The 26,335-nt window shown below is 47.5% G+C and overlaps 2 protein-coding genes across 14 annotated transcripts in view; one reads left to right on the forward strand and one right to left on the reverse strand.

Moving 5' to 3' along the window:
- The window catches only part of LOC149871317 (inner centromere protein-like), a 49,152-nt gene extending 27,538 nt beyond the window's left edge, over positions 1-21,614 (reverse strand). For 7 of the 10 annotated variants that reach the window (XR_016440203.1, XR_016440202.1, XR_016440199.1 and 4 more), the window contains exons 1-10: positions 20,939-21,185; positions 20,600-20,744; positions 19,879-19,992; positions 15,133-15,890; positions 10,170-10,221; positions 9,199-9,232; positions 3,483-3,612; positions 2,660-2,753; positions 1,708-1,834; positions 1,492-1,626 (exon numbers count right to left, since the gene is read on the reverse strand). Coding sequence is in view for 4 of the 10 variants with exons in the window: in XM_090032309.1 (XP_089888435.1) it covers positions 1,492-1,626; positions 1,708-1,834; positions 2,660-2,753; positions 3,483-3,612; positions 9,199-9,232; positions 10,170-10,221; positions 15,133-15,890; positions 19,879-19,992; positions 20,600-20,736 (1,581 nt within the window). In the remaining 6 variants the exon portion in view is untranslated. Of the gene's footprint in view, positions 1-1,491; positions 1,627-1,707; positions 1,835-2,659; positions 2,754-3,482; positions 3,613-9,198; positions 9,233-10,169; positions 10,222-15,132; positions 15,891-19,878; positions 19,993-20,599; positions 20,745-20,938; positions 21,186-21,246; positions 21,341-21,477 lie in introns of those variants that run through there. The other 3 variants (XM_090032312.1, XM_090032311.1, XM_090032310.1) reach the window with 3 other exon arrangements.
- A 20-nt stretch (positions 21,615-21,634) lies between these two features.
- INCENP (inner centromere protein) overlaps positions 21,635-26,335 on the forward strand; it is a 34,009-nt gene continuing 29,308 nt past the window's right edge. Inside the window, exons 1-2 of one of the 4 annotated variants that reach the window (XM_090032307.1) lie at positions 21,635-21,953; positions 23,367-23,483. In XM_090032307.1, coding sequence (XP_089888433.1) covers positions 21,760-21,953; positions 23,367-23,483 — 311 coding nt within the window. In that variant the 5' untranslated portion in view covers positions 21,635-21,759. Of the gene's footprint in view, positions 22,018-23,366; positions 23,484-26,335 lie in introns of all 4 variants that reach the window. The other 3 variants (XM_090032305.1, XM_090032306.1, XM_090032308.1) reach the window with 3 other exon arrangements.

Consider the following 26,335-nt stretch of genomic DNA (forward strand, 5'->3'; position numbering starts at 1 on the left):
ATAATTTATGAAACTGACATATCGTTTTCAAGTTTGCTCTGATAAAGTAAAGTAATGAACCTCTATGTAGGTACAAAACACTTAGGGCTGCCTGTTTTTTACCCTAATAAGAATAGTTTACGCTGGTTTCAAGTCAAATGCATAGCAGAGGCCAAACAAAGCTATGCACTTACCTTGGTTACACTACATGTATTTACTTGGGTTGCCCTGTCCTACCCATCACCTTGTTTGGAAATCCTACAGAAGCTGTCCAGGACACTGCTATGGTGAAGCCTGTCATTTGTCAGACTACACTTCTGAGGAAATATTAGTTCTGCATGTGTGTCAGTGCCAGAGTCAGAGAGCTACCAATGCCATTTGTGAGGTAAAAAAAGTGCCCATTGTAAGCCCACAGACCCCATGTTTGAAAAGTATCAGTACTTACAACAAAATCCCCCTATAAAAGCAGAACAGGGAAAAAGAAAAATCATTACCTTTGGAAAAAGTCTAGATACACATCCTTTTGGCTTAACTAGTCCCATCATCAGCCAATTACAGCAATCGTGCTAAATCATGGGGGTCAGAACCAGATCTTGCACCGTTCCTTTCACCCCGTCCAACATCTTATGAAGTGCATGAACCCAATTCCCTCTGAAGAAGAGAGAGGGACAGGCTACCCACATTCCTGGGGTTTGGGAAACATGATTTTTTTTTGACTGAATAGTGAGAGGAGCTACAATTGTTTTACCTGTTTAGGAAAGCTTCAAGAAATCAGAGGGCGAGATCCCAAGTCGGTCTCCAGGCATGCCAAGGTTAGCATACTAGGGCAGAGCGAGCCACAAGGCCAAATTCATTACTCTTAGTGGGTACACTGGAAGTGCACTTGTGGAAGTGGCCGCCACAGAATTACTTATAAAATATCTGCCTATTTGCAAATATGCAGATAGATCCCAATTTCACTACCCTACACAAACTCTCCTGACCACCATGTAAACAGCCCCAGCCCCTAGAGTAACTACTAACAAAGCAAACTATCTTAACAAAGGACTAGGTAGGAACAGGTTGCCAGAGGGATTTTTAGTTGAAGCCATGACTTTAGAAATCCTTTTGGCTGTCAGTTTCCATACTGAGGAGAGAGACTGGCAAGCCACCCCTGTACGTGTTTCTTGTCCTGATCCTACCTACACAAAACATTTACGCAGAACAGGGTACTGATTTACAGGATGCCTCACCCTAGAGGAAAGATGAACTCAGCTTCTATGGCCCACAGTTTTTTTACTTCTCTATCAAAAAACAAGCACTGAAAAAATAGCATGTTTGGTCCAAACTAGCACATTACAATGCAAAGGTTCTTAGGCTCGATTCTTTACACTGTTTGTTTCTTAAAACAGCTTAATTAGTATAGTAGTTTAAGGCAGCTTTTCCATGCAGATGACCCTGCCCACCACCCTCACACACAGGTGCTGCTTTCCCCCACACCTATCCCTGATAGAATGGGCCTCTTCTCATCACCTTGGGATCAGGTCGGGTGGGAGTATTGCGTCTGACAAGGTTTTTCATGACACTATTGCGCCCTACAGACTCTGGGGTTGTGAGCAGCTGGTTCTTCTGCACTGTCTGTAGGAAGCTTTTCAATGGACCGATGACCTAAGAGGACAGCAAAGGGGAACATCAGCAGCTGATAGGGAAGAGAAACAAGTAAGGCTCACATGGAGCCATGGCACTTACCTTGCTAGCTGTGGAGGAAGAAAGAATAGGAGAATGTGTAATCTTGTCATTTGAAGGTGAGAAGTCACCATCCATGTGCTGCTGCTCATCATGCAGGTTATCCACTGCGTGCTTATAACTGTGTGTTCTGGAGGAGTTAGTACAGGGTGTATTATTTGCACTGATACACTACAGGAAATACATTGCTTGGCTTCTGCAGCAGGCACGAGTTCACCTCATGACCCTTTCTCCCTGTGCACCATCACCGCTGCACTGTGTTCTTTATGAATTGGCTTTGGTTGCCCTTTCTTCTCAGACAAGGGTGGCATCAGCAGCTGAGGATGCAAACCAGATTGTCCAGATGCTTTCTAAGATAACAGCTTTTAGCAGTACTCTATGAAATTGCTTATGGCCATCCTTCACACACTGCTGAGCATCACTTAGAGCAGGGGTAGTCAGCAATCCATGATGCAAGAGACTTGGGCAGTCTGTGCATGTGGTAAATGTCAGATTGTGGAGGGAGCAGGGAACACAGCAAGCAGGGGAAGGGGATCAGAGTGGCACTCAGTGAAGGTGCAGGGCTTACCCTGTGGCCAAGGACTTACCTTGGCTTCTGATGACTTGGAGGTTATGAACACAAATACCTGCAACCTTCTGTCATCATCACCCCTATCAAATGGGAATTTGACAAGGCAGCTAAGCAACTTGCCAAGTCAAAGCTGGTTGTAGCTGTGTCTGTGCCCATCTCACTTGGCCATGAGGTCTGTCAAGAGGTCCCGTTTTTTAAAAATCTGACAATGGTTGACAACGACCTAAATGCTGGGAGATTTCACCAAAGAGAGTTTTTGAAACTACAAGATGAAGGCAGAGCTGCTTTCAACCAAGTTGTTAGAGAGAACTTGTAATACATTCCAGATCACCATTAATACATTCCTATGCTCCTATGCACTCCAGGGCAAGGAAGGTAATATACCGTATCTGTGGGGACTCCTCCTGGGGCTTGGCACTCTGGAACTGTTCCTTGCTTTTGTTGCTCTGGGGTTTTTCAGTCTTATTTGAGCAGCTCTCTGTAAAGAAATCTATCATTAGTTCCACTGAAAGCTGTCCTGCAGCATAAGCCTGGTGTCAGGGGCTCTTGCCTTCATTGCTCATTCATATCAAGCCTTGGCAGCATAGAGATGGCAACTCCTAAAAGCTAGGGTTGTGTGCAACCTTTCAGTAGATAAGTGGAAACACCATGTGGCTACATTAACAGTTTTGTTTCTATACGTCACAAAAAGTATGGATCTTGTGGTATCTTAGAAACCAACATGCCATCTACTTCATGAAGGGAACTCTGGGCACTCCATTCCTCAGAAAAGAAGTACAACGTTATTCTCCAACCACCAACTCCTATACAATTACACATTTCCAGTAGAGGAAAATCTATACCTCATAGCTCCTCACTCCAAAATAGAGAGGTAGGAGGGAGGAGTGACTGTATCCGCTCCTCAACTGGTTTCAAACAAGATGTTGTTAGTGTTTTAGAGCAAAACTGACAAGTCAAATATTCAACTAGACACTGAAGCAAAACTGAAGCTTTAAAATACGATGTTTTCTATTAAGTTCTCATGCCAGTTCTTCAGATTGAAGGCTTGTTAGCAACTGTACAAAAGCCATCTTGTTTGGAAGTTGCATGCTGGACCTTTCATGAAGGCCCAACTGTCACATTTTGGCAAATGACTACCTGCTCACCTCCTCTCCACCAGTCCCTCACTTCCCAGTTACCAAAGCTCGATGCAAACAGTAGCATTTACCTTCACTGTTCCCTCCCTGTTGCTCTTCCCAAAAGGGGTTCTTTGGCCGAGGCGACTGCACTGCAACAGGACTGCTACTTAGTACACTTTCATTTGCAGTAAAGAAGAGTTTCTGCTGGTTTTCAGGAGTCTGTAGGAGAAGGAAACAAGTTTTGGCAAAACTTTTCCACAAAACTAGGGCTGAAACAAATACTCTATTCTGGAAAGGAGGCAAAGCCTGTTACTCCACATTTGCTTTGCTGTGCAGCTAACAAGCCAGAGAAAGTTCCGTTTCCGTGATAATGGCTGCTGGGAATATGCACAAGCCAAAGCACACTCACTATTTAATCTACCCGATGCCTGCTCATGGAACAGACAGGCCCAACAGGGAAGGATTCCTCCACAAATGCACAGCCAGCTGCAGAGGGATCAGATAGGCATTGAGGCTCAGTAGAAATCCCTCTCCATGACACCTTAAGGACAACTGTATGTTCAAGCTACATGATTCCTCTGTACAGAAAAGCATGAAGTGAGAGTGCAAGGCAAATTAAGAAACCCAGAAAAATGGCTAGAGGATGCCGCAATGCCAGAGCTACTGCTAGCTCTTCTTTTGCCTGCACCTGTGAAGTGTCTGTCCAGGCAGACTACAGCATGCAGGTTCCTTATAGTGACAGCCAGGTGAGAGAGTGCCTGCAATGTGAGCGGTGCTTCCCTGTGGTGTTCCTCAGGGAACAAGCCAAAAAGCTAAAGGAGGAGGTGGAAAGGCTCCAGAGCATCCTCTCCCATGAGGACTTCATCAATTCAGTACTGGAGACCTCTGGAACTGCAGAGGAAGAACTGCCAGAGGCAGCACAAAAAAGGAAGTTTTGGACTCCTGGAAGGTAGAAGCTGGAAGACTGACCTCGGGTAGCAAGCAGAAATCTTCATCTCCACGTGCGCTATACAACAGATATGGAGCCCTAGCAACAGAGGAGGAGGAGAATGGTCTATTGGTGAAAGAGGCCAGAACAGACATCCCCAAGGTTGGGAGGATCGAGACCACTGCCACTAAGAGGAAGCAATGGGTTGTGGTGGTTGGAGACATGTTTGCCAACCTGACCTATTGTCTAGGGAGGTCAGCTGCTTGCCCAGACACAGGATCCAAGATGTCATGGAAGGATTACCAAGACTCATTCAGCCCTCTGACTACTACCCCATGCTGTTCACTCAATGTGGGCACTACCAGGGGTGACCCTAAGAGGATCAAGTGACTACAGGGTTCTGAATACAAAGGTGAAGGGAACAGGGACTCAGGTGTTCTCCTAGATCCTTCCAGTCAAGCAGAAGGACCAGCACAGGAGCAGATGCATCCTAAAGAACAATTCACAGTTGCTCAGATGGTGCATCACCAGCAGGACCTTGGCTTCTTCAACCATGGGATATCGTTCCAAGAAGAAAGATTTCTAGGAAGAGATGGGATCCACCTTTTTTGGATGTTCAGTTTTGGGTTCCACACTGCAGAAAGGAAGTTGACAAATTGGAGAGTCCAGCAGAGGGAAATGAAAATAGTTAGGGGGCTGGTGGATATGACTGCTGAGGAGAGGCTGAGTGGGCTAGGTTTATTTAGTCTGCAGAAGAGAAGACTGAGCATGTCTACATGTGCATCTATCACATGCATACAGGTACTTAATGTGCATTAGATTTAGTACCTACCAATGTGAGGTACTAAATTAATGCTCACTATGCTGCCCTAATGTGCAGTAGTGCAAGCACACGCTTTTTAGGTGGTGCTTCACAGGCAGAAGCCTATTTTCACGTAATAGCATGGTTTTCTAAGTGCCACTTTAATGTGTAGTAAAATAGGCTACTGCACACTAACGTGCATGTGTAGATGTGGTCACTGATGGCAGATTTAATAATAGCTTTCAAGTACCTGAAGAGTGGTTCCAAAGAAGATGGAGCTAGACTGTTCTCAGTGACAGCAGATGACAGAACAAGGAGCAGTGGTCTCAAGTTGCTGTAAGGGAAGTTTAGGTTAGATATCAAGCAAAACTAACAAGGGTATTAAGTCGTAGAAAGGTAGGGTTGGAAGGGACCTCAGGAGGTCATCTAGTTCAATCTCCTGCTCAAAGCAGGACCATCCCCAACTACCTCATCCCAGCCAAAGCTTTGTCTACCCAGGCCTTAAAAACCTCCAAGGATGGAGATCCCACCACCTCTCTGGGTAACCTGTTCCAGTGTTCTACTACCCTCCCAGTGAGAAAATTCTTCCTAATATCCAAGCTAAACCTCCCTTGCTGCAACTTGAGATCATTGTTCCTTGTTCTGTCATCTGCCACCACTGAGAACAGTCCAGCTCCATCTTCTTTGCAACCACCCTTCAGGTAGTCAAAGGCTGCTAGTAAGTCCTCTCAGTTTCCTCTTCTCTAGACTAAATAAGCCCAGTTCCCCAGTCTTTCCTCATAAGTCATATCCCCCAACCCCCTCACCATTTCTGTCACCCTCTGCTGAACTCTCTCTAATTTGCCAACATCCTTTCTATAGTAGGGGGTCTGAAACTGAACAGAGTACTCCAGATGTGACCTCACCAGTGCTGAATAGAGGGGAATAATTACTTCCCTTGACCTACTGTCAACACACCTACCAAAGCAGCTCAGGTTGCCATTAGCCTTCTTGGTAACAAGGGCACACTGTTGGCTCATTCAACTTATTGTCCACTGTAACTCCCAGGTCCTCTTTTGCAGAGCTGCTGCCCAGCCAGTCAGCCTCCAGCCTATACCGGTGCATGGCACTGTTCCATTCTAAGTGGAGGACTTTGCATTTGTCTTTGTTGAACTACATGAGATTCTTTTTGGCCCAATCCTTCAATTTGTCTAGGTCACTCAAGCCTAGCCATACCCTTCAATGTATCTACTACTCTCCCAAGCTTGGTGAAATCTGCAGACTTGCTGAGGGTGCACCATGCCATCTTCTAGGTCGTCAACGAAGACATTGAACAAAACCAGTCACAAGACCAACCCCTGGGGCACTCCACTTGATACTGGTGGCCAACTAGACATCAGTCCATTAATTACTACTCTGAGCCTGATGCTCCAGCCAGTTTTCTATCCACCTTACAGTCCATTCATCCAGCCCACACTTTCTTAGTTTGCCTACAAGAATGTTGTGGGAGACCGCATCAAATGCCTTACTAGAAATCAAGGTACACCATACCCACCAACCAGTCTCCCCACATCCAAACAGCCAGTCATCTCATCATAGAAGGCAATCAGGTTGGCCAAGCATAACTTGCTCTTGGTGAATCCATGCTGACTGTTCCTAATCACTTTCTTTTCCTCAGGGTGCTTAGAAATGTATTCCTTGAGGACCTGCTCCATGATTTTTCCAGGGACTGGGATGAGGCTGATTGGGCTGTACTTCCCTGGACCCTCCTTTTCTCCTTTCATAGTTAGTAGGGTCGGAAGGGACCCGAGCAGATCATCAAGTCTGACTCCCTGCCATGGCAGGAAAGAGTACTGGGGTCAAACAACCCCAGCAAGGTGATTGTCAAGCCTTGTCTTAAAGACCCCCAGGGTAGGAGCCAGTACCATCTAAATATTTATTTTCTTAAATATGGACACTATGTTTGCCCTTTTCCAATCATCTGGGACCTCTCATGATCACCATGAGTTTTCATAGATGATGGCCAGTGGCTCTGCAATTGTTTCAGCCAAGTCCCTCAGCACCCTCAGGTGCATCCCATCTGGCCCCATGGACTTGTACACGTCCAGCTTTTCTAAGTAGTCCTTAACCTGTTCTTTCAGCACTAAAGGCTGCTCACCTTTTCCCCAAACTGCTGCCCAATGCAGTAATCTGGGAGCTGACCTTGCCTGTGAACACTGAAGCAAAAAGGCATTGAGCACTTCAGCCTTTTCTGCATCCTCTGTCACAAGATTGCCTCCCTCATTCAGTAAGGGACTTGTGCTCTCTGATCCTCCTCTTGCTACCAACATACTTGTAGAAACCCTTCTTGTTACCCTTCACATCCCTTGCTAGCTGCAGCTCCAATTGCACGTTGGCCTTCCTGACTTCATCCCTGCATGTCTGAGCATGCATATATTCTTCCCTAATTATCATAAATGATAAAGCACTGGAACAGTTTATCCAGAGAGGTGGTGGAATCTCTATCCTTGGAGACTTAAGACCCAGCTAGACAAAGCCTTGGCTGGGATGAGTAGTCAGAGTGGCAGATGCTGGTTCCTACAGTATACCTCCTAATACCAGGAACCAGCTGGGTCCTGGTAGCCACAGGTAGTGGCTACTGTCTCTCAACCCCAGGGGGTTTGGGAAACCACCAGAGTAGGAAAAAAAATCGCTACTGTGGCAACCTCCCCATCCCAGGGGTTTCATGCACCCTGGTGTAGGGAGCTTGCTGCAGCAGCGTCTCCCAGCCATCAGGAATGAACGGGGTGCCCCCCATGGCTAGGAGCCCCCTCAGCCAAGGGGGCTGCCAGCCTCATAGAAGTAGAAGTAGAATCATAGAAGTAGGGTCAGAAGGGACCTTGTAGATCTTCAAGTCCAACCCCCCAGTAGAGGGATCCTGGGATCCCCCTATACTAGCAAGAAGCAAGCCTCAAGGGCTTGCTGTTTGCTAGTATAGAGGGATCCCAGGATTGTGCTCCCTCTGCATCAGCAATAAGGTGCAATAGGATCTAATGCGTAATCCTACAATCACGCTCCCTGCCATTCACATATGGCATGACAGGAGGCGTGACTATGTAAATCAGATTTTAGATTACATTGTGCATGTCTAGAGGTGGCCCCAGATACAGAAACAGAGTCCCTCTTCATTTCAGCAAGAATCCTGCCCTCAGGAAATAAACAGAAATTAAAGAATACAGCAGGCTAAGAGATCATCAGGGAGCCTGGTTTTCTGTTAAAAAAAAAAAAATCCAAAATTCTCTGATCACAACATACATGTGCACACAAACGCACACAAGCCAACTGCCCACCAAAAATGACTGGGGGGGAGTAGAGGACGAGACACAGGTGACAGAGCACCACCACCTCATACCACCGCCGTTTCCCAGGAATGGGGGTGGGGGAAGCTTGCCCTGCTGTCCCCCTCAGCCATCACCCCCTACAGAGAGCAGGACTGGGAGGGTGGGGGACGAGGCTAGCAGTGCTGGCCTCGCCTCTCCACTCCGTCATGGTGGTGGTCCACCACGCCGCTGCCTCCTGTCTAGAACATTCTTGGAACACTCTGACCAGTTGTCTGAAACCAATCAGAGTGCAAATAAAGTGTTACAGACAGACAGAAAGACAAAGGCTTTTATAATATTAGAATATATATGTATGGACACACAACAAACTTACTATCTGGATGCTGCTCTCCAAGCTGCCAGGCCGCATATTGGAAATCAGATTGGCATCAGCCAAGATGGCTCACTAAAAATTGGCCACTGGTATCAGCCCAAAAAAACTCTCTCTTGGTGCATCCCTAATTGAGGATCATCTTACATTCAAGGTTGTCTTAAATTTAAGTAAATATATTATATAGGGAAGTCCTAGAGTGAAAAAATGAAACAGCTGGCTCACTGGACTATCAAACAGGAACACAGGCTTCTATATTTCTCTGGAATGTTTAGCATTAGACAGCTGCAAGAATAATCCCACACAGCCCCATCAACAACAGTTCAGCAGAGACAGATGCTAACTAAGGAGCTGTACAGTTTAGCTACTGTGCACCTGACACAAGCCAGCCACCCCATAGTCTTACCTTATCATATTCAGCATTCAATCCCAGTCCAGGCCTGCAGGGAGAGAAAGAGAGGAAACATTTGGACAAGATACCATCAGGTCCTTCAGAAGCAGCACTGAAATAATGCTTGAGGTAATTTGGAAGAGCAAGTTACAGGAGACCAAAACCAGAGAGCAGTTAACAGGCCAATTAACAAGCGTAATGAGGATGAGGTCCACTCTGGTAACAGATGGGAGATTAACAAAGAAGCAGTTTTCCTGTGCCTCAGTGCTGCAGTCCTGACCTCAGTCCTGCAGTTTTCAGGCAGAATGCATTTAATTCAGAGACTCAGGGGCAGAACTTTTTGAATGGGCTAGATAAGGTAAACTCATGAATTGTGGAAACTCCCATCAGGCTGCTGTGGTACATACTAATGGCCTGTTGCCCCTTCTAGGAAGCTTCAGCTGCACTGCTCAGGTCAATAGGTAGGATATTGCACAGGCCTCCAGTTATAAGGTGGAAAGGGAAGGAGGGGGTTCACAGGGCACTGGGGATCCAGGTAGGTGCATGGAACCCAATAAATCCAGGACAACTTCATATATAGCCAATCAGTGCATGGGGGAGGAGTTGTTAACACAGGTTTCACTTCCCATGCCTGCAATGTGTTGCCATGCTCTGCACTAAATGAAAAACAATCCATCAGCCTCTCCAACTAGCCTGGCATATATTAAAGAGTGAAAATGGATATGAAATGCCTCTGAAAAACAAGGGTAGTGTTGCAATCATAACATAAAACAAGCCTATAAATCAAACACCACAAAGGGATTAAATATCAAAGCCAGGCACATGTTATCCATAAGATGCAAACCTACCCTGTCTCTGGCATGCTATCCAACCATTTTTCAATTCCTAAAATCAATACTGGCTCTATACCATAGTGTGCAGAGAGGCCTGCAAAGTTTCCTGCAAAATTTTGCATGATGCCTCCCTACTTGACAGAGTAGCCTCACCTGATACTGTTGGTTGGGTCATCTTCCATGAACACATCTATAGAGCTATGGCCTGGAGGAATAATGATGAAACAACATGTTACCTCATTTGACTGCCTGAGTCATCCCAAGGGCAGCCATTTCTGTGCAGTGAAACTTGGATCCTGAACACTCAGCATTTCTAATAATCAAACTTCCACAACAGCTCTAAACACCCCAATCTAGCTTGGTAGACATTGCTATATAAGGCAATGAACTAAAGCAGCAGCATACACACCCACAAACTACTTCAGTACCTCCCAGGCTTTCCAGTGGAGCTCAAGTAACTGAAAAATGTGGCTAATGTACTCAAGCCTTTATCACAGAACCATCACTGACCACTTTACAAATCAAAGCCATAATGAGTTTCAGTTAGTGTTTAGCATCTCTCGTTAATTATAGAAACAGGCATGCCTTTGTATTTTTAATAACTGTACACTTATGTTCTGGCTGCAAATGTGATGTTCTATTATTAACTTCATAGACTAAAGGTTGATGACAGCTATTTGAAACTTCAGAACTGGTGTTTTTGCTGTCTATCACAATATATGTGACTGTGGGGTCACATATGACTTCAGATATATTTCCACTCACTCATACATACGCTGGGGAGACTTTAAAGAGTTGAGTTGGTTGTCATAACACTAAAATTGTCTGCATGCGAGGGTGGATCCAGAGGGGGTGCAGTGGCACTAACGCACCTCCTTTTTGACCATGTCACAGCAGCAGCAGCCAGGGACTTTAAGTCCCCCAAGCGAGTAAGAACCCACCCCCTCCATCCTCAGAAACACACCTCCTACCCACCCTGTCCCCTGCCTGTCATTGCCACTGTCCCACTGATCCATGGGCAGGAGGGAAACTTCAGAGCCCTCCTGCCATCTGCTCAGGGCCCAGGCTCAGCCTGGGACAGTGATGGCAGCAAACAGGTCTCCCCTCTCCTGCCTGGTCCCTCCAGGTGCTCCCTGTTAGCTTAGGAACAGGCATGGAGAGGGGGAACCCAGTTACCACCTCTGCTATTCCAGAGTGAGCCTCCCCCCCAACACAGCCCAGCTAGGGATGGGTAGAAGTGGCACTGGAGTTCTCCTTGTCCTTGGGACAGTGGCAACAACAGGCGGGCAAAGGGAGCGGGGGGGAATAGAATTTTTATCTGTTCTGGCAATTTAAGAAGTTCCAACTGCTGCTCCTGCGGCAGTCTGCCCAACCCGTGTGGGGAAGAAAGAAGGAAGGCTGGGAGCAAAGAGGTATAGCTACCTCTGCAGTTCCTATTACTGCTCCTGCATACCCCCCTTGCAGACAGAAGCAGATCCAGGATTTTGCAGTGTCATGGAATCTTTGTGCTGCCTTCATTAGGCAAACAAAAGTAAATGCCATATTTACTCAAATCCAAGATGAGGTTTTTTCCTCATTCAGTAAATGGAAAAAAGCCCCTCATCTTGGAGTCAAGTAAAAGACAGTGGTAGGTGGGGAGGGGTGGAAGAAGGGGAGGCTGCAGGCTGGTACTACGGCTCTGATGCTGGTCCTGACCTGGGCTTGGAACTGTAGCTGATGCCCTGCCCCTTCTGCCACCCCTCTACCCTCCCACCCCCAAACTTACCAGCAGTCACAGCTCTGGCTCCATTCTGGCCCAGGGCACGGAGTACATGGTAATACCAGCCCCAGTTCGGTCATGCAACAGCAGCTGTGGCACTACGGTGCCACAGCTGCTGCCACTAAAACTGCTACTTCATGGCTGGGCCAGAGCTGCAACCAACTGTAAAGAGGAAGGGCGTGTGTGGGGAACAGAGGCTATAGGGGAACAGAGGCTATAGGGGATGGGGCAGGTGCCAAGGCATGCATTGACATGGAGAGGGGCAGGTGACAAGGAGGAACAAGTGGTGGAAGACAGGTGTCAGGCCACTTGTTCCTCCCCACTGCTTACTCCCCTGCTGGTACCTTCCCACTATAGCAGCGAGGGGAGGGGTGGGCATTTAAGACAACCTTTAATAGTTAAGATTCTATACATGGTCAAAAAGTGGGTAAGGTAACTAGTAGGGTGAACGTGCTGGACTTTAGGAAAGCTGATTTCAGTGAACTCAGGCGATTAGTGAAGGACGCACTACAGAGTAGTAGTTTTGAAATGATGGGAGCCCAAGAAGGGTGGCTGTGCCTTAAGGAAACTATCCTTCGAGCACAAAGCGAGACGATCCCCGTGAGAGGTAAAAAGAGGGAAAGGGGCCAGGAGGCTTCCCTGGCTGACCAGAGAAATCCAGGGCAGACTAAGGGCCAAAAGGGGAGCACATAAAAAGTGGAAACAGGGAGAGATCATCAAAGAGGAATATACCTCTTCTGCTCATGCTTGTAGGGAGGCAGTTAGACAGGCCAAAGCTACCATGGAGCTGAGGATGGCAACCCAAGTAAAAGACAATAAGAAATTGTTTTTTAGATATATAGGGAGTAAAAGGAAGGCCCAGGGAGGAATAGGACCTCTGCTAAATGGGCAGAAACAATTGGTGACGGACAGAGGGGACAAGGCTGAACTCCTCAACGAGTTCTTCGCCTCAGTGTTCCTAAGCGAGAGGCATGACAAGTCTCTCACTGGGAGTGTAGGGAGGCAGCAGCAAGGCACCAGACTTCCATGCGTGGACCCTGAGGTGGTGCAGGGTCACTTGGAAGAACCGGATGCCTTTAAGTTGGCAGGCCCGGATGAGCTCCATCCGAGGGTACTGAAGGCACTGGCCGACATCATTACAGAGCCACTGGCGGGAATATTTGAACGCTCGTGGCGCACGGGTCAAGTCCCGGAGGACTGGAAAAGGGCCAATGTGGTTCCCATTTTCAAGAAGGGGAGGAAGGAGGACCCGGGCAACTATAGGCCAGTTAGTCTCACCTCCATCCTTGGCAAAGTCTTTGAAAAAATTATCAAGGCTCACATTTGTGAGAGCCCGGCAGGGCAAGTTATGCTGAGAGGAAACCAGCATGGGTTCGTGGCAGGCAGATCGTGCCTGACCAATCTAGTCTCTTTTTATGACCAGGTTACAAAACGCCTCGACGCAGGAGGAGGGGTGGATGTCGTATACTTGGACTTCAGGAAGGCCTTTGATACGGTATCCCACCCCATACTGGTGAACAAGTTAAGGGGCTGTGACTTGGATGACTGCACAGTCCGGTGGGTGGAGAATTGGCTGGAGGGTCGCACCCAGAGAGTCGTGGTGGATGGGTCGGTTTCGACCTGGAAGGGTGTGGGCAGTGGGGTCCCGCAGGGCTCGGTCCTTGGACCGATACTCTTTAATGTCTTCATCAGCGACTTGGATGAGGGAGTGAAATGTACTCTGTCCAAGTTTGCAGATGACACTAAGCTATGGGGCAAAGTGGACACGCCGGAGGGCAGAGAGCAGCTGCAAGCAGACCTGGACAGGTTAGACAAGTGGGCAGAAAACAACAGAATGCAGTTCAACAAGGAGAAATGCAAAGTGCTGCATCTAGGGAGGAAAAATGTCCAGCACACCTACAGCCTAGGAAATGACCTGCTGGGTGGCACGAAAGTGGAAAGGGATCTTGGAGTCCTAGTGGACTCCAAGATGAACATGAGTCGGCAGTGTGACGAAACCATCAGAAAAGCCAATGGCACTTTATCGTGCATCAGCAGATGCATGACAAATAGGTCCAAGGAGGTGATACTTCCCCTCTATCGGGCGCTGGTCAGACCGCAGCTGGAGTACTGCGTGCAATTCTGGGCGCCGCACTTCACGAAGGATGCGGATAATCTGGAGAGGGTCCAGAGAAGGGCCACTCGTATGGTTAAGGGCCTGCAGGCCAAGCCCTACAAGGAGAGACGAGAGAAACTGGACCTTTTCAGCCTCCGCAAGAGAAGGTTGAGAGGCGACCTGGTGGCTGCCTATAAGTTCATCAGGGGGGCGCAGAAGGGAATTGGTGAGTATTTATTCACCAAGGCCCCCCTGGGGGTTACAAGAAATAATGGCCACAAGCTAGAAGAGAGCAGATTTAGATTGGATATTAGGAGGAACTTCTTCACAGTTCGAGTGGCCAAGGTCTGGAACGGGCTCCCAAGGGAGGTGGTGCTCTCCCCTACCCTGGGGGTCTTCAAGCGAAGGCTAGATGTGTATCTAGCTGGGGTAATGTAGGCCCAGCACTCTTTCCTGCTTATGCAGGGGGTCGGACTCGATGATCTATTGAGGTCCCTTCCGACCCTAGCATCTATGAATCTATGAATACTTGACACTGATCCCTATACTGTGCTGAAGGCACAGCTTGGCGGGCAATTTCAGTACATCCAGGCAGGCAGTCTAAACAAAGGGCTTTGGCTGTGCAAAGCACAGAGTGTCCAACACATGCATGTCCAACACGTGTAGACGGCCTGCATGGAAATGTACTGTACTTGGGACAAGTGTCTGCACAGAGTGAAAGGGAAGTGGGAAGAGGGGTGTGAGATAGGTCATCTACAATCATGGTAAGGAACAGATGCATCTATTTCTCTGAATGCCTTAGCTCTGAACAAAACAATATTTTGCTCTACAGACCCTTCTTGGACACTGCAACTTCACTGCATCCTCCAAAGGGGAAGAGCACTAGTAGAAGTTGACTCAAATCAGACTAGACAAGAAACTCACCATTTGGTAACAGGGAGCTTTTGCCCAAGGCATGATCCAAGACTTTGAACATCATGCAATTACATTCCTACCCCCGAAAAAGGTGTGGGCAGTAAGGCCTGATACCCAAGCAAGTACAGCTGCAGAGACTAGGAGAGTTGAATTGTAGTTAGCCCCCTGTTATACTGGGTTACAGCCTTCCAGGGTATGATTTAGGAATCTCAAATATCCCCTTCCTGCCCAAGTAGCCCTGGGGGAATCTATTCCCTCAGCCCATGGTATCAAGTCACTGCTGGACTGTTAAGTAGGGAAGATTCGACCAGACATACTGACCAGTCTCTCAGAACTTGGGCACTTACAACTCACTCTGCTGGAGGCTGAGGATGACTCCTGAGCTGCTTTCTTCTTTGAAATAGCCCTGCTGATAGATTTACGGATCGTGTTCTCTCTCTTGCCAGCCAGCGAATATTTCTCTGCCAATGAGGTCCTGCGGCTCTTGCGGGACCTCCTCATCAAGCTTCGGTGCCCTGAGCGACGGCTCAGTTTGGAGCTTGGGGAGATCCCTGTGCAGTCTTTCAAGTCCTGATAAAACTCCTTTTCTAGGTCCTGAGGAGGTGGCCTCTGCTCAGCTGTAGCCTCTCCATTTCCACTGCCTTTGGGAGTGGACGTCTTTGCTATTCTTAAGCTGGATACAACTTCAGCTTCTTCAGCCCCATTTGCTTCTGATGGGTCAGGAATAACTAAGATAGGGCCTGCAGATATAGGGGGCAGTTCAGTAACACCAGTCTTCTTGGGAGACCAGTCCTTTGAGATGGCCCCCAGCGTGCTACTTGCAGTTTCAAGTCTCTCTCCTTTCACACGCAATTCTTGCCCAAGGAGATTATTGGGGATGATTTCTGTCAAGGGAATCTGCCCTTCTGCTCGCTGCATCACAGCCACTGAGTCTGATGGCACAGGAAGCTTTGCTTCAGCATAGGCTGAGAGCTTTGCTGTGCTACAGGGGGTTGATACTCCTTCCCTTACATCAGTTGAGTTTTCCAGACCCTCTTTACTTCGGAGCCTTTGTAAAGGTTGCTTTGAAGATGTTAACTTGAGACTACTTCTCCTTCTTGATAACCTTGAAACAAACATTTTTAAAATGAAAATGATGCAGGACTTTTCTAGACCACCTAGAGTACAACACTCAGAGCAGCATTACACATGATCATAAGCCAGGTTTTTAAAACATGCATCCATAGTGACATTCTAGATAAAATTGTTGAACAGGAACATACATTAGTGTGTAAAAATAACCTGAAGGCCCTTCCCCTGCCCCCTAGCTCCTCCCCCTCCTCCCCACCCCCCATTTAAAAACTCAGCTTCCTTATGGCATCATCATTTCTTTAGGACTAGTTCCAGGAAGACACAATTTGGATCCAGAAAGATCTCTGTTGGGACTCACTGGAAAGCTGACAAATAAGTGTAAGAGTAACAGGAAGCACAGCCTATGAGAAAGGGCTTAAAGCTAAATGAGTTGAGATTGGAAAAACAGAGTCCTAAATGATGCTGCAATGTGCAAGGGTTTGAAGAGGCAACACCGACTATAGGGGAGTAATAAGAACAGAGATAGCTAAATGTGTTAAAGTGTTTTATGTGCACTGACAGAAGTTTGCAGGAGGGGGTTAGCTTTCTGATGAATAAGGTCTGCTAGAGTGGGGAAGCATCTGCAGCTCGCTCCCCTTCACTTAAACCAGGGCCAAGTCCAATGGAAAGCAAGGAGGGAGAGCAAGAGAACACCTGAGGGAAAAAAAAACCCAATACCTTGTTGCACAAGGATGCTTCTGTGCAGACAGTAGTTTGAACATATTGAAAAGCATCAAATGACACACGATGGCATCTCTCATATAGAGATCACAAAGCGCAGGATAATACCCTCACACTTATTTTCTTATGTGATTGGTGATTTTGGGGTGCTCAACTGTTGTATAACCTAATGCAAGATACTTTTAAGGGGTCTGATATTCAAAAATAAACTTCAGGCATCTCAGTTTGGGCATTCAGGAACTGAACTCCCCCTCCCTCCCTCCCCAAAAAGGAGAGTTTTGAAAAAAAAAATTGGATGCAGGTAAATTCATAGAAGGAAAATAAAATATCACACTTCTATGCATTTTCTCCATCCAGGTAGTTGATCCAATTGGTGTCACGCTGTGGCAAGCAATCTAATTAAAGAGCTTGTCAACATTCAGATAGCAACAAGCCACCCTTGCTTTCAGCTTTCCTTGAGTTTCTCCAATGCCCCCACCGCAGCTAACCCTCCCACCCACACCATTACTATTCCTGCCATTCTACTGTTTCCCCTTGTGTCTAGTTTCAACCTTATTTTAATTCAAATCATTCCTTCTCATCCCCAAGAGTTTTTACACCACAATTACCAAACAGCTTCTGAGCAGGCTCTTATCTTTGCAACTAGGCTGCTATTCACAACAGTTCAGGTACAATCACAAATTGATCCCTACTGGCAGGAGCAGATAGCTTCCTCTATGCTATATAGGCTAAAAATGAGACCTCTGAGTGAGGAACATTTTTAAACAGTGGACACCATGAGAAACAGCCCCCACTGGCAGATTAACATTCATGGGCTTCGCAGAGTTGAGCTCAAATAACTCTGAACTGAGGAGACAAGCACTTTGCAAAGTTGCATGGGAGAGCTCCAGGCTTAAGCACTGAGAGAGAAGAGCTGGTAAAGAATTCAGAGGGAGCAGGTAAGCCAGGAGGCATAAAGACAGAGTCAGTGATCACTCACCCTACGAGAGATGCAAGAAAACAGAGAACCAATGAGACAACTCAAGTCACTGTGATAGGTTGTGGGCTCAGAATACCAGTGGCCTATTTATTAATTGCTGATTTTGCTTTACTAGACACAGTAGCAAAGATAGTTTAGTTTAAGGACAGATTTGGAGGATAACAATAAATTAATCTGACAGGATTTTATATCGGAATATGAAGGTGGGAATATGAAGGCTACGCAGCGTGAAAAAAGTTAAAAATGTAAAAATGGAAGTGAAGAAGGGGTCTGACAAATAGGTTTCAGATACTGTATTATGATCATCACCCTCATTTCCCCATGCATCCTAACTTTGTTGTTTTACTTTCCTGTTTTAAAGTGCCTTCATCCAGGCTGCTCTGCATGATGGACCACAGCAATTAGTAGGAGATACTGATAAATTATACAAGAGTAACAATAAAAAGACAATTTTGTGCACGTGGCAGCACAGCATAAGAAGTTTGACAGATGATTAATGTTTTAAGTTACCGTATTTCATGTGGTATAGGTCAACACTGTGTACAGGTTAACTCAGGGGTGGACAAAATGAGCCCCACGAGCCACATGTGGCCCGCTAGGCCATTCTATCTGGCACACAGGGCCCCTAAAATAATTTAGAAAATTAATATTTATCTGCCTCTGGCTGCCTGTCACACAGCCCTCAATAGCTTACCAAAATTCAGTAACCAGCCCTCTGCCCTAAATAATTGCCCGCCCTGGGGTTTCAGTTTTAAGTTAGGAAAGTTACGATTTTCATAGGCATGGTGTGCAAGTCGAGGCCGAGCTCGGCGCTCAGCTGGCACGGCTCCATCCATTGCAAGCACCACTGCCTGCCCATGCCAGCTGAGCACTGAGAGCTGGCTCCATCCACTGCAAGCAGTGCTGCTGAGCACTGAGCCCAGCACTGTTCCATCCCCTGTGAGAGTGATGTCAGGACTCAGTGCTCAGCTGGCACAGCCCCATCCCCTACAAACAGTGCAGGCTCACAGGGGATGGGGCTATACCAGATGAGCACTAAGCCTGGCCCCATCTGCTGTGAGCAGTGCTGCTGAGCACCGAGCCTGATGCCACTTGTAGCAGATGGGCTGGGCTCAGCGCTCAGCAGCACCACTTGCAGTGGAAGGGTCTGGGCTCAGCACTCAGCTGGCAGAGCCTCATCCCCTGCAAGTGGCACTGGGCTCAGCGCTCAGCTGGTGTGGCCCCATTCCCTGCAAGCAGTACTGGTGTGGCCCAGGCAGTGCTGCTCACAGGGGATGGGACCATGCAGCTGAGCCCCAAGCCCAGCCTTACCCCTGTTCCCTGCAACCAGCGCTGAGTTCCACACTTGGCTGGTGCAGCCCCATACCCTGCAAGAGGCACTGCCTGGGCCATGCCACTTGCAAGGGAAGGTGGTACAGTGTAGAAGTCAAAGTTGCATTTTCAGAGGCCAAAATTGGGCTTCAAAACTCAACTTGTACATCATGAAATATGGTAACAATGTATCTTTTGCTTAACAATAATTAGGAGAGAAGAAAAAATGTTAGTTCTTAATAAGATGAGAAAAGTGTGGGGAAAAGCTATTCTGCATGCTAAGAACATAAGACACTTCCCTTAAATTCGGTTCAAATCTATTGAATATATTTATAAAAGAAAAGCCAAAAAAGCATTTAAATTAAAAATCCAGTTTCAAATTTTGCTGCTCGTGTCCTATGAAGGCTTTATGTATCTCTCAGTTAAGACAACGGAGAGACAAAAATCAGCTTCATTTTAACTTATAGAAGCAACTAATAATCACTTTCAGGTTTTCATGCACTAGAGGTTTTGTTTGTAACGGTGACAATTTAAAAAATAAACAAAAACAAAAACAAACATACAAACACTTTAAATAGCTATGGAAAGAGTTACTAGCTTCATATTTTGCCAAAAACAAACTTTTACAAAACATAGTTTGAACCAATTTTGGCCTGACCACGTCCCACTAAGCCAGGGGCAGGCAATTATTTTGGGCAGAGGGCCGCTTACTGAGTTTTGACAAGCCAGAGAGGGCCGCATGACAGGCAGCCAGGGATAAATATTAACTTTCTAAATTTTTCAGTGGCCCTGCAGGCCAGATAGAATGGCCTGGTGGGCTGCATCCAGCCTGCGGGCCTCAGTTTGCCCACCCCTGCACTAAGCAGACTAATGATTTAAAGTTTGAATGTATACTGTACTTGTTGATTTGGGCTTTTTTTTTCTACCTGGCAAAACTTTTTCCCCTCCTTTGTTTGGTTCTTTAAAGTTATTTGCCATGTGGCATATCTACATTGACTGGGGAACCACTTACCTTTTTCTGGACAATTCTTTGTTCTCCTCCCTCAGAGAAAAGGAGCTTTTCTTCCTCCTCCGTTTCTTCTGCGATGGTGTTTTGGGCATCAGTTCAGGCTCAGCACTGAAGTTGCTGTTGCACAAATAAAAGGCAGAAGACAGAATGTTTGATCTGCTGCCTGACAATCATCCTATTTGCCTCGTGTGGAGACAGAGGAAAATTAATCATGCCGAGGGTCTTATGTGAAGAAAGGGCCCAGCTGTACTTATTTTACATATTATACTTACTGAGTTACTTTTTTAACATGAAAATTTCATCTCAGCTGGGGGCCCATGAGTTTGTTTGCCTAGGGCCCACTAAAGAGTTAATCTGGCCCTGTACGGCGAGTTTATGGCACAATAAGGTAGGGCCTGTGCCAAGACAGCAGCAACACAGACATTCTGGCCTACGCTAGACTGAAGCAAGCTGCCCAAAATACAGACAAAAAGAGCTACTAAGGAGGTAAAGGAAATGCTATTGTACTAACTAAGGCAGCACTGCCAGGCACTTTTTTCAGATCTAGAATCTGAGACTCCAAACTAACTCTCCACTGGGTGGGAATTAATTCTTCTGTCAAATCCTGCCCAACAAAGGAAGAACTCAAGAAATGAGTAATTTTTATGAGAAACAGACTCCAGCCTCTGGAATCAGAAAGATCACAGGGTTGAGTTGCCCTCTTCTGCCAGTCAGGTGGACCAACCTATCAAACATCTTCATAGCCTCCTCCTCGATTTCCCGCAGCCACGCCAAATGCTTGTGCTCAGCATTGCCCAGGAACTCCGACAGCTTCTGGCTGCAGAAGTCCAGCAGGTTGGTGGGACCCACCGTTTCCACCATGGCTCTACCTACAACGGGCAGGCAAGTAGAAAAGAGGCGATCGTTAGGCAAGGCACCTTTCACAGGGCACCACTGAGCCTCAGGGAGGCAGCTGTGTCCCCACGATCCCTTTGGGAGACAGAGGGCTATCCCCAAGCTAGAGAGGGGATGGAAGACGCAGGGAAGACGCCCCACAGGCAGCAGGAGTGGGCATCAGACCCACCCAGTCTAGCTCTCCCATCAGCACCCACTGCCCTGCTTTAGCAGCAGGAGCCCAGGTGCCAGCTCCTTCCCACACCCAGGGGTGCTGGGACGCAGGAGCCCTGCTGGGGTTCCCCAGCCCTGCAGGGAGGCAGGGCAGCCAGGGGACCCAGGCGTCCCGCCCCACCCCTGCCGCAGGTGAGGGACGTCCCCGGCCAGGGCACAGGCAGGGGCACCAAGCCCCGCCCGCGCCACACAGAGACTCCCTCCCAGGCCCCACCCTTGGTGGAGTGCCCTCAACAACCATAGAGACAGCAGCTAGATAGGCACCCTCCTAACCGGAACCATCTGCCATACCCACAGCAGTGCCCGGCGCAAAAAGCAAGAGCCAATGCCTGGCTTCCCCCCTCGAGGTTATCTGACGTTGCGCCAATCAGAGAGCGCTGTAGAGGAGCGGCCCGCCCATTGGCTAGCGCTCTTGTCCATCAAATGTTACCCGTTTAGCTACAGGCTACGGAGGCGACGCGGCTCTGTCTAGCTGCCCCGCCTATTAGCTCTCACCTGGCCTTGGTTTGGTCCCTCCTCTTTCTCCTCCTAACTGCCCTGCGGAAGCTCCTCCCAGGCTCAGTCCTCCAGGGACAATAGAGTTCGCTGGCCAGCAGGGCCTGTTGTGTAGCTGGGCTCTTGCTTTTTTATTTTTTTTTCCGCCCCCTCCTTTCCCTCACTCCCCGCCCCTTTCCTTTGTGACGTAAGCGCGCGCTGGCCCAATGAGCGCGGCAGGGAGATGAGCTCGATTCAAAAAATTTAGGCGGGCGCCGGTGGGGCTGGCAGCCGGGGGGGGTCATGTTCGAGGCAGCGCCGGGCGCGCTCCGACCGTTGGCGGCTCGGGCCATTGCAGGCGGCGCGGCCATGGCGGGCACGGCGCATCTCGTGGAAACCTGCAGCCGGCGGCTGGCCGAGTTCCTGCGCGATGTGGATGAGACGGACCTGCTGTGGCTGGCCGAGATCCGCGACGAGGCGGCCCGCATGTTCGGCAGGTGCGGGGTGGCCCCTTCTCCCAGCCGTCGTCTGGCGCAGCCGTGGGGGCAGCGGGGCGGCCACGTACGTCCAACCACCACCTGGGCCTTCTCCAGCTCTGGCCGGCGGGAGGCCCTGGCTGGGGTGGCCGCGGTTGCCGCCTTTCCGGCCTTCGGGGTCCGCTGCCTCCTTTTTGCGGGGGGAGCGCGGACCGAGCCCCCCAAGGTAGCGCGAGACTGCTGAGGACAGAGGAGCTGGTTTCTCAGGACGCGTGTGAGGGGTCCTGGGTATAAAACGCATACCCTGAGGGGCCCCAAGTAGAGCGCGTGAAGGGATGGTTCCAGCCGGGCCAAGGAGACTGAAATTGGGGGTGCTAACTGGTTCTGTGTGAGCCTGTGCCTCTTATTCTCTTGTGCATCAGCCAGGGTTGCTCAAGGCAGGATGTGCCCTGAAGAGCTCGACCCTACCAAGCACGTAGCTTGTTCTCTCCCTTGTGGTCCTGCAAAAAAGGCTCAGGAGCAATATCCTGAAGGAACAAAAGAATAGGAAGTGCAACAACACCCCCTCCCCCATGTTACTGTTCACTTTTTCAGTGCCCTGAGGATGCATTTGCAAATGCTTGCCAAGTACAGTGACATCCCTGGGAGGAAGTCACTGAGAAAGTGCAGGTATTTCCTATAATAACAGTACTAATCATACATGTGTCTGTACTGAGCACAGAGCAAGTCAGCTGTTAATGCCTCCAAGGAAAAGAACTAGGTATTATCCCCTGGCCTGTTGCTAGTCAGGGCTTTCATCAGAGTTCCTGGGGCAACTCACAATGACGGGTGGAAGTGAGGGGCAGGGATTGATAACAAACATGCCAAGGGTAGGTCAGTCAGGCTGAGATTTGACTCTGATCCAGTCATGCTTTCTGGTGCCAAGTGAACAGCCAGCTTTAAGCACAGGATGCACACAGCTGAAGGATGTGTCAAAAGCCCTTCATTTCAAAAGAGAAAACCTATTGTTATTTTACCACAACTGATAGACATAGCTAGCATATACATTTCATTATTCATAACTGCAGGACTTGGTGCTTGCAGGAAAAAAGACACTTTCTCTAAAGCGCTCTAGGTGAGAATTTTAAAGCTTCTTGGTGACTTGAGACCTGTATTCTGACTAGTACTGATGTAGTACAGGAGGTTTTTGTTTATCCTCTGAAATTTAAAGCCCCAACTGAATAAGACCATATGCACATGCTTTGTGAGACTACTGGCACCTCAGTTTCCTTACTATCTCCTCTGCAGCCCTAGCAGAGGTGAGCCTTGTGGTCTCCCATGACATTGTATTTATCTTCTCATGAGTTGGAAAGCTGCCTTTCAGAGACAGGGTGGCATAAAAAGCAAGTAAAGTGCCCAGGTAATGTTACTACTTTTGCTTTTTCATTTGTTAAGCAGTGACTGTAATGATGAACCAGAGTTGATGCCAAAAACTCCATCACAGAAAAATCGTCGCAGGAAGAAGCGTATTTCTCTTGTTCAGGATGAGAATGAAGATCCAACCAGGAAAAGGTAGGAATGTCCCTGGAATACTTTATATTTGAAGATATTAATCCTATTTTTGATTGGGATCTTATCTGAGTTTTTGCATTAAAAAGTTGTTGCTTTTCAAGCCTTAAGTGGAAAACTTGAGAAGAAATCCCTCTAAGAGGGAGGATGGTTTTAATATAATCTGTACATTTTGCTGTTTAAGCACGTACTGCATAGAAGAAATGTTATATTAGGTGATGGGTGAAGGAATTAAGCAGTTACTACCACTCTTTTAGAATCTTTGTGTCTTTCCATGTGTGTGTAGGCTAGTGGTTCTCAAGCTTTTTAGCCTCAAGGCACACTGGCTGCAAACCACTGAGCTAGATTCTAGCTCATGCCAAGTGAGTGTGGGGAGGCAGCCCCTTACCCTCTGTGCCCTGTTTTTTCCACCATTTGCCCCCTCCCAGTGCCTGCTCTGTATCTGAGAAGGCAAGTGCTGCTTCTCCAGAAGCTTGAACACAAACAGCCAGAGGCACATGCACCCACAGCACTTCTCATACTCCTAAAGCAGGTGAGAGGAGTGGAGGATGCTGGGGGGACAGGCCAGGCCAAAAAGTGCAGCTCTGCAGCTCCATGGCTTCCCATGCACTTGTGCATGCACTACAACAAAGTGCTGGGAGCACAGGGGATAAAGCAGCTGTGGACACTGCTTGCCTGTGGAATGCTGGGGTGCCTGTTTCAGGGAAAAAGGAGTGATCACTTACCTCCTGGCATGGGGGCCAGGCATTGTCACACCCTTGCAAGAATCTCATGGGACCTTGGTTAAGAATCACTGGTTTAGGCTGTCCACAGGAGAGACAGATCTTTGGCAAAGTGTGCCCTTTTCAGCTATGGAATTAAATAGAGTCCCACATTCCTGAAACTGTAGGACCTTTCCCATGCGTCAGTCTCTGCCTCTGTCAGGTGACTTTATCACTCCTAATGCTGCGTATCAGCCTAGTAAATGCTAAAGACTCACCTTTAAAAGCTGCTCTCTCTATACAGCATTGTACTGTAAAGAAACCATTTTGGATGCTGGCTTAGTGTGCTGAAACTCTAACGGTATTAGAAGTCCACAGGATCCTAGGAAAATAGGGATGGAAGGGACCTGATAAGGTCATCTAGTTCTACCTTCTGCTTAAGGCAGAATCATACTTGACTCTAGACCATGCCAGCCAAATATCTTTCAATCTGCTCTTGAAAATTTCCAGGGGAGATTTGCCACTTTCTCTAGATAGCCAGTTCCAATGCTTGGCAACCCTCCTAGTCAGAAAGCTCCTTCTAATCTCAAACCTAAATTTCCTCTGATGTGACTTGAGTCCATTGCTCCTAGCCCTGTTCCCTGTGGTCACAGAGAAAAGGCTGTCTTTATCTTCATTATAGTTGCCTTTCAGGTACTTGAAAACTGTTATCAAATCTCCTCTCAGTCTTCTCTTTTTTTCTCCAGGCTAAAAAACCCTAGTTCTTTCAGCCTTTTCTCATAAATTAGACCTCTAATAATTTTTGTTACTCTTTTTGGACTCTTTACAAACAGCTCATATCCTTGAAGTGTGTGACCCAAAACTGGACCCAGTACTCCAGATTAAGCCTCAGCAGTACTGAATACAGTAGAAGAATTATTTCCCTTGATTTGTAGGTGGCACTCCTCTTAATACAACCCTGTATACTGTTGGCCTTTTTGCAAAAAGAACACACCATTGGGTTATATTTCACTTGACCACATGCTCTGTATGGCCACATGCACTGTAACCCCCAGATCCTTCTCTGCATTACTGCAGCCTAGCCAGTTCCATAATCTACATTTGTGTGTGAAATTATTTTGTCCTAAATGCAGGACTTCACACTTGTCTTGTTTAATCTCATCTGATTGATTGCAAACCATTTTCCCACTCTATCCAGGTAATTCTGGATCCCACCCCTACGCATTATAGCATCCGCAACTCCACCCAGCTTGATGTTACTGTAAATTTGCGAAGTGTACACTTGATCCCATTGTCTGAATCACAACAAAGATATTAAACAATATTGGATGTAGGGCAGACCCCTGGGGAACTGCTCTTGATGTTTCTTCATAATTGGATGTTGAGTCATGAAGGACTGCTTACTGAGCTTGATGGATACAAAACTGGTTGGATCATCTGACAGGACTCAATCTAGTCTGCATTTCTTTAGCTTGTTAATGACTACATTGTGGGAGACTGGCAAGAGCTTTGCTAAAGTCCAAGGCATAACACATCCACTGCTTTCCCCACTACCCACAGCACTTCATCAAAGAAGGAAATCAGGTTGGTTAGGCAAGACATGGTCTGTTTGAATCGAGGCTGGCTGTTTCTGATCACCTTGTTCTCCTTAAGTGCTTCACAATAGATTCCTTGAGGACCTGCTCCATAATTTTTCCAGGTACTAAGGTCAGGCTGACCTAATACTAGTTATTTCCTGGATCCTCCTTCTTTTTCAAAAAATGGGTGTTATATTTGCCCTTTTCCAATCATCCCAGCCCCACAGGTTCTCAAAGAAGATAGCCAGTAGCTTTGAAATTACTTCACCCAGTTCCTTCAGAACCCATCCAGCCCTGTCAACTTAAAAGCATCTAACTTCTCTCAGTAATCCCTAACCTGCTATACCATGATGCTAGGCTGTTTGACTCCTTCCTTATCTTTGCTGCCAACTGCATTCATCATCTGGTAGCTGCCCCTACTTGTGAAGACTGAAGTGAAAAAATGAAATGCTTCTCTCTGCATCATCTGTAACTAGATTGCCTTCTGCATTTAGTAAGGGGCCTATGGTTTCTGTGGTCCTCCTCTTACTCTTGACATGCTTGTAGAATCTCTCTGTTGTTTCTTATGTCCCTTGCC

Source organism: Crocodylus siamensis, chromosome 2 (assembly GCF_052110815.1).
Source record: "Crocodylus siamensis isolate JL-2025a chromosome 2, ASM5211081v1, whole genome shotgun sequence".
Taxonomy (NCBI): Eukaryota; Metazoa; Chordata; order Crocodylia; family Crocodylidae; genus Crocodylus; species Crocodylus siamensis.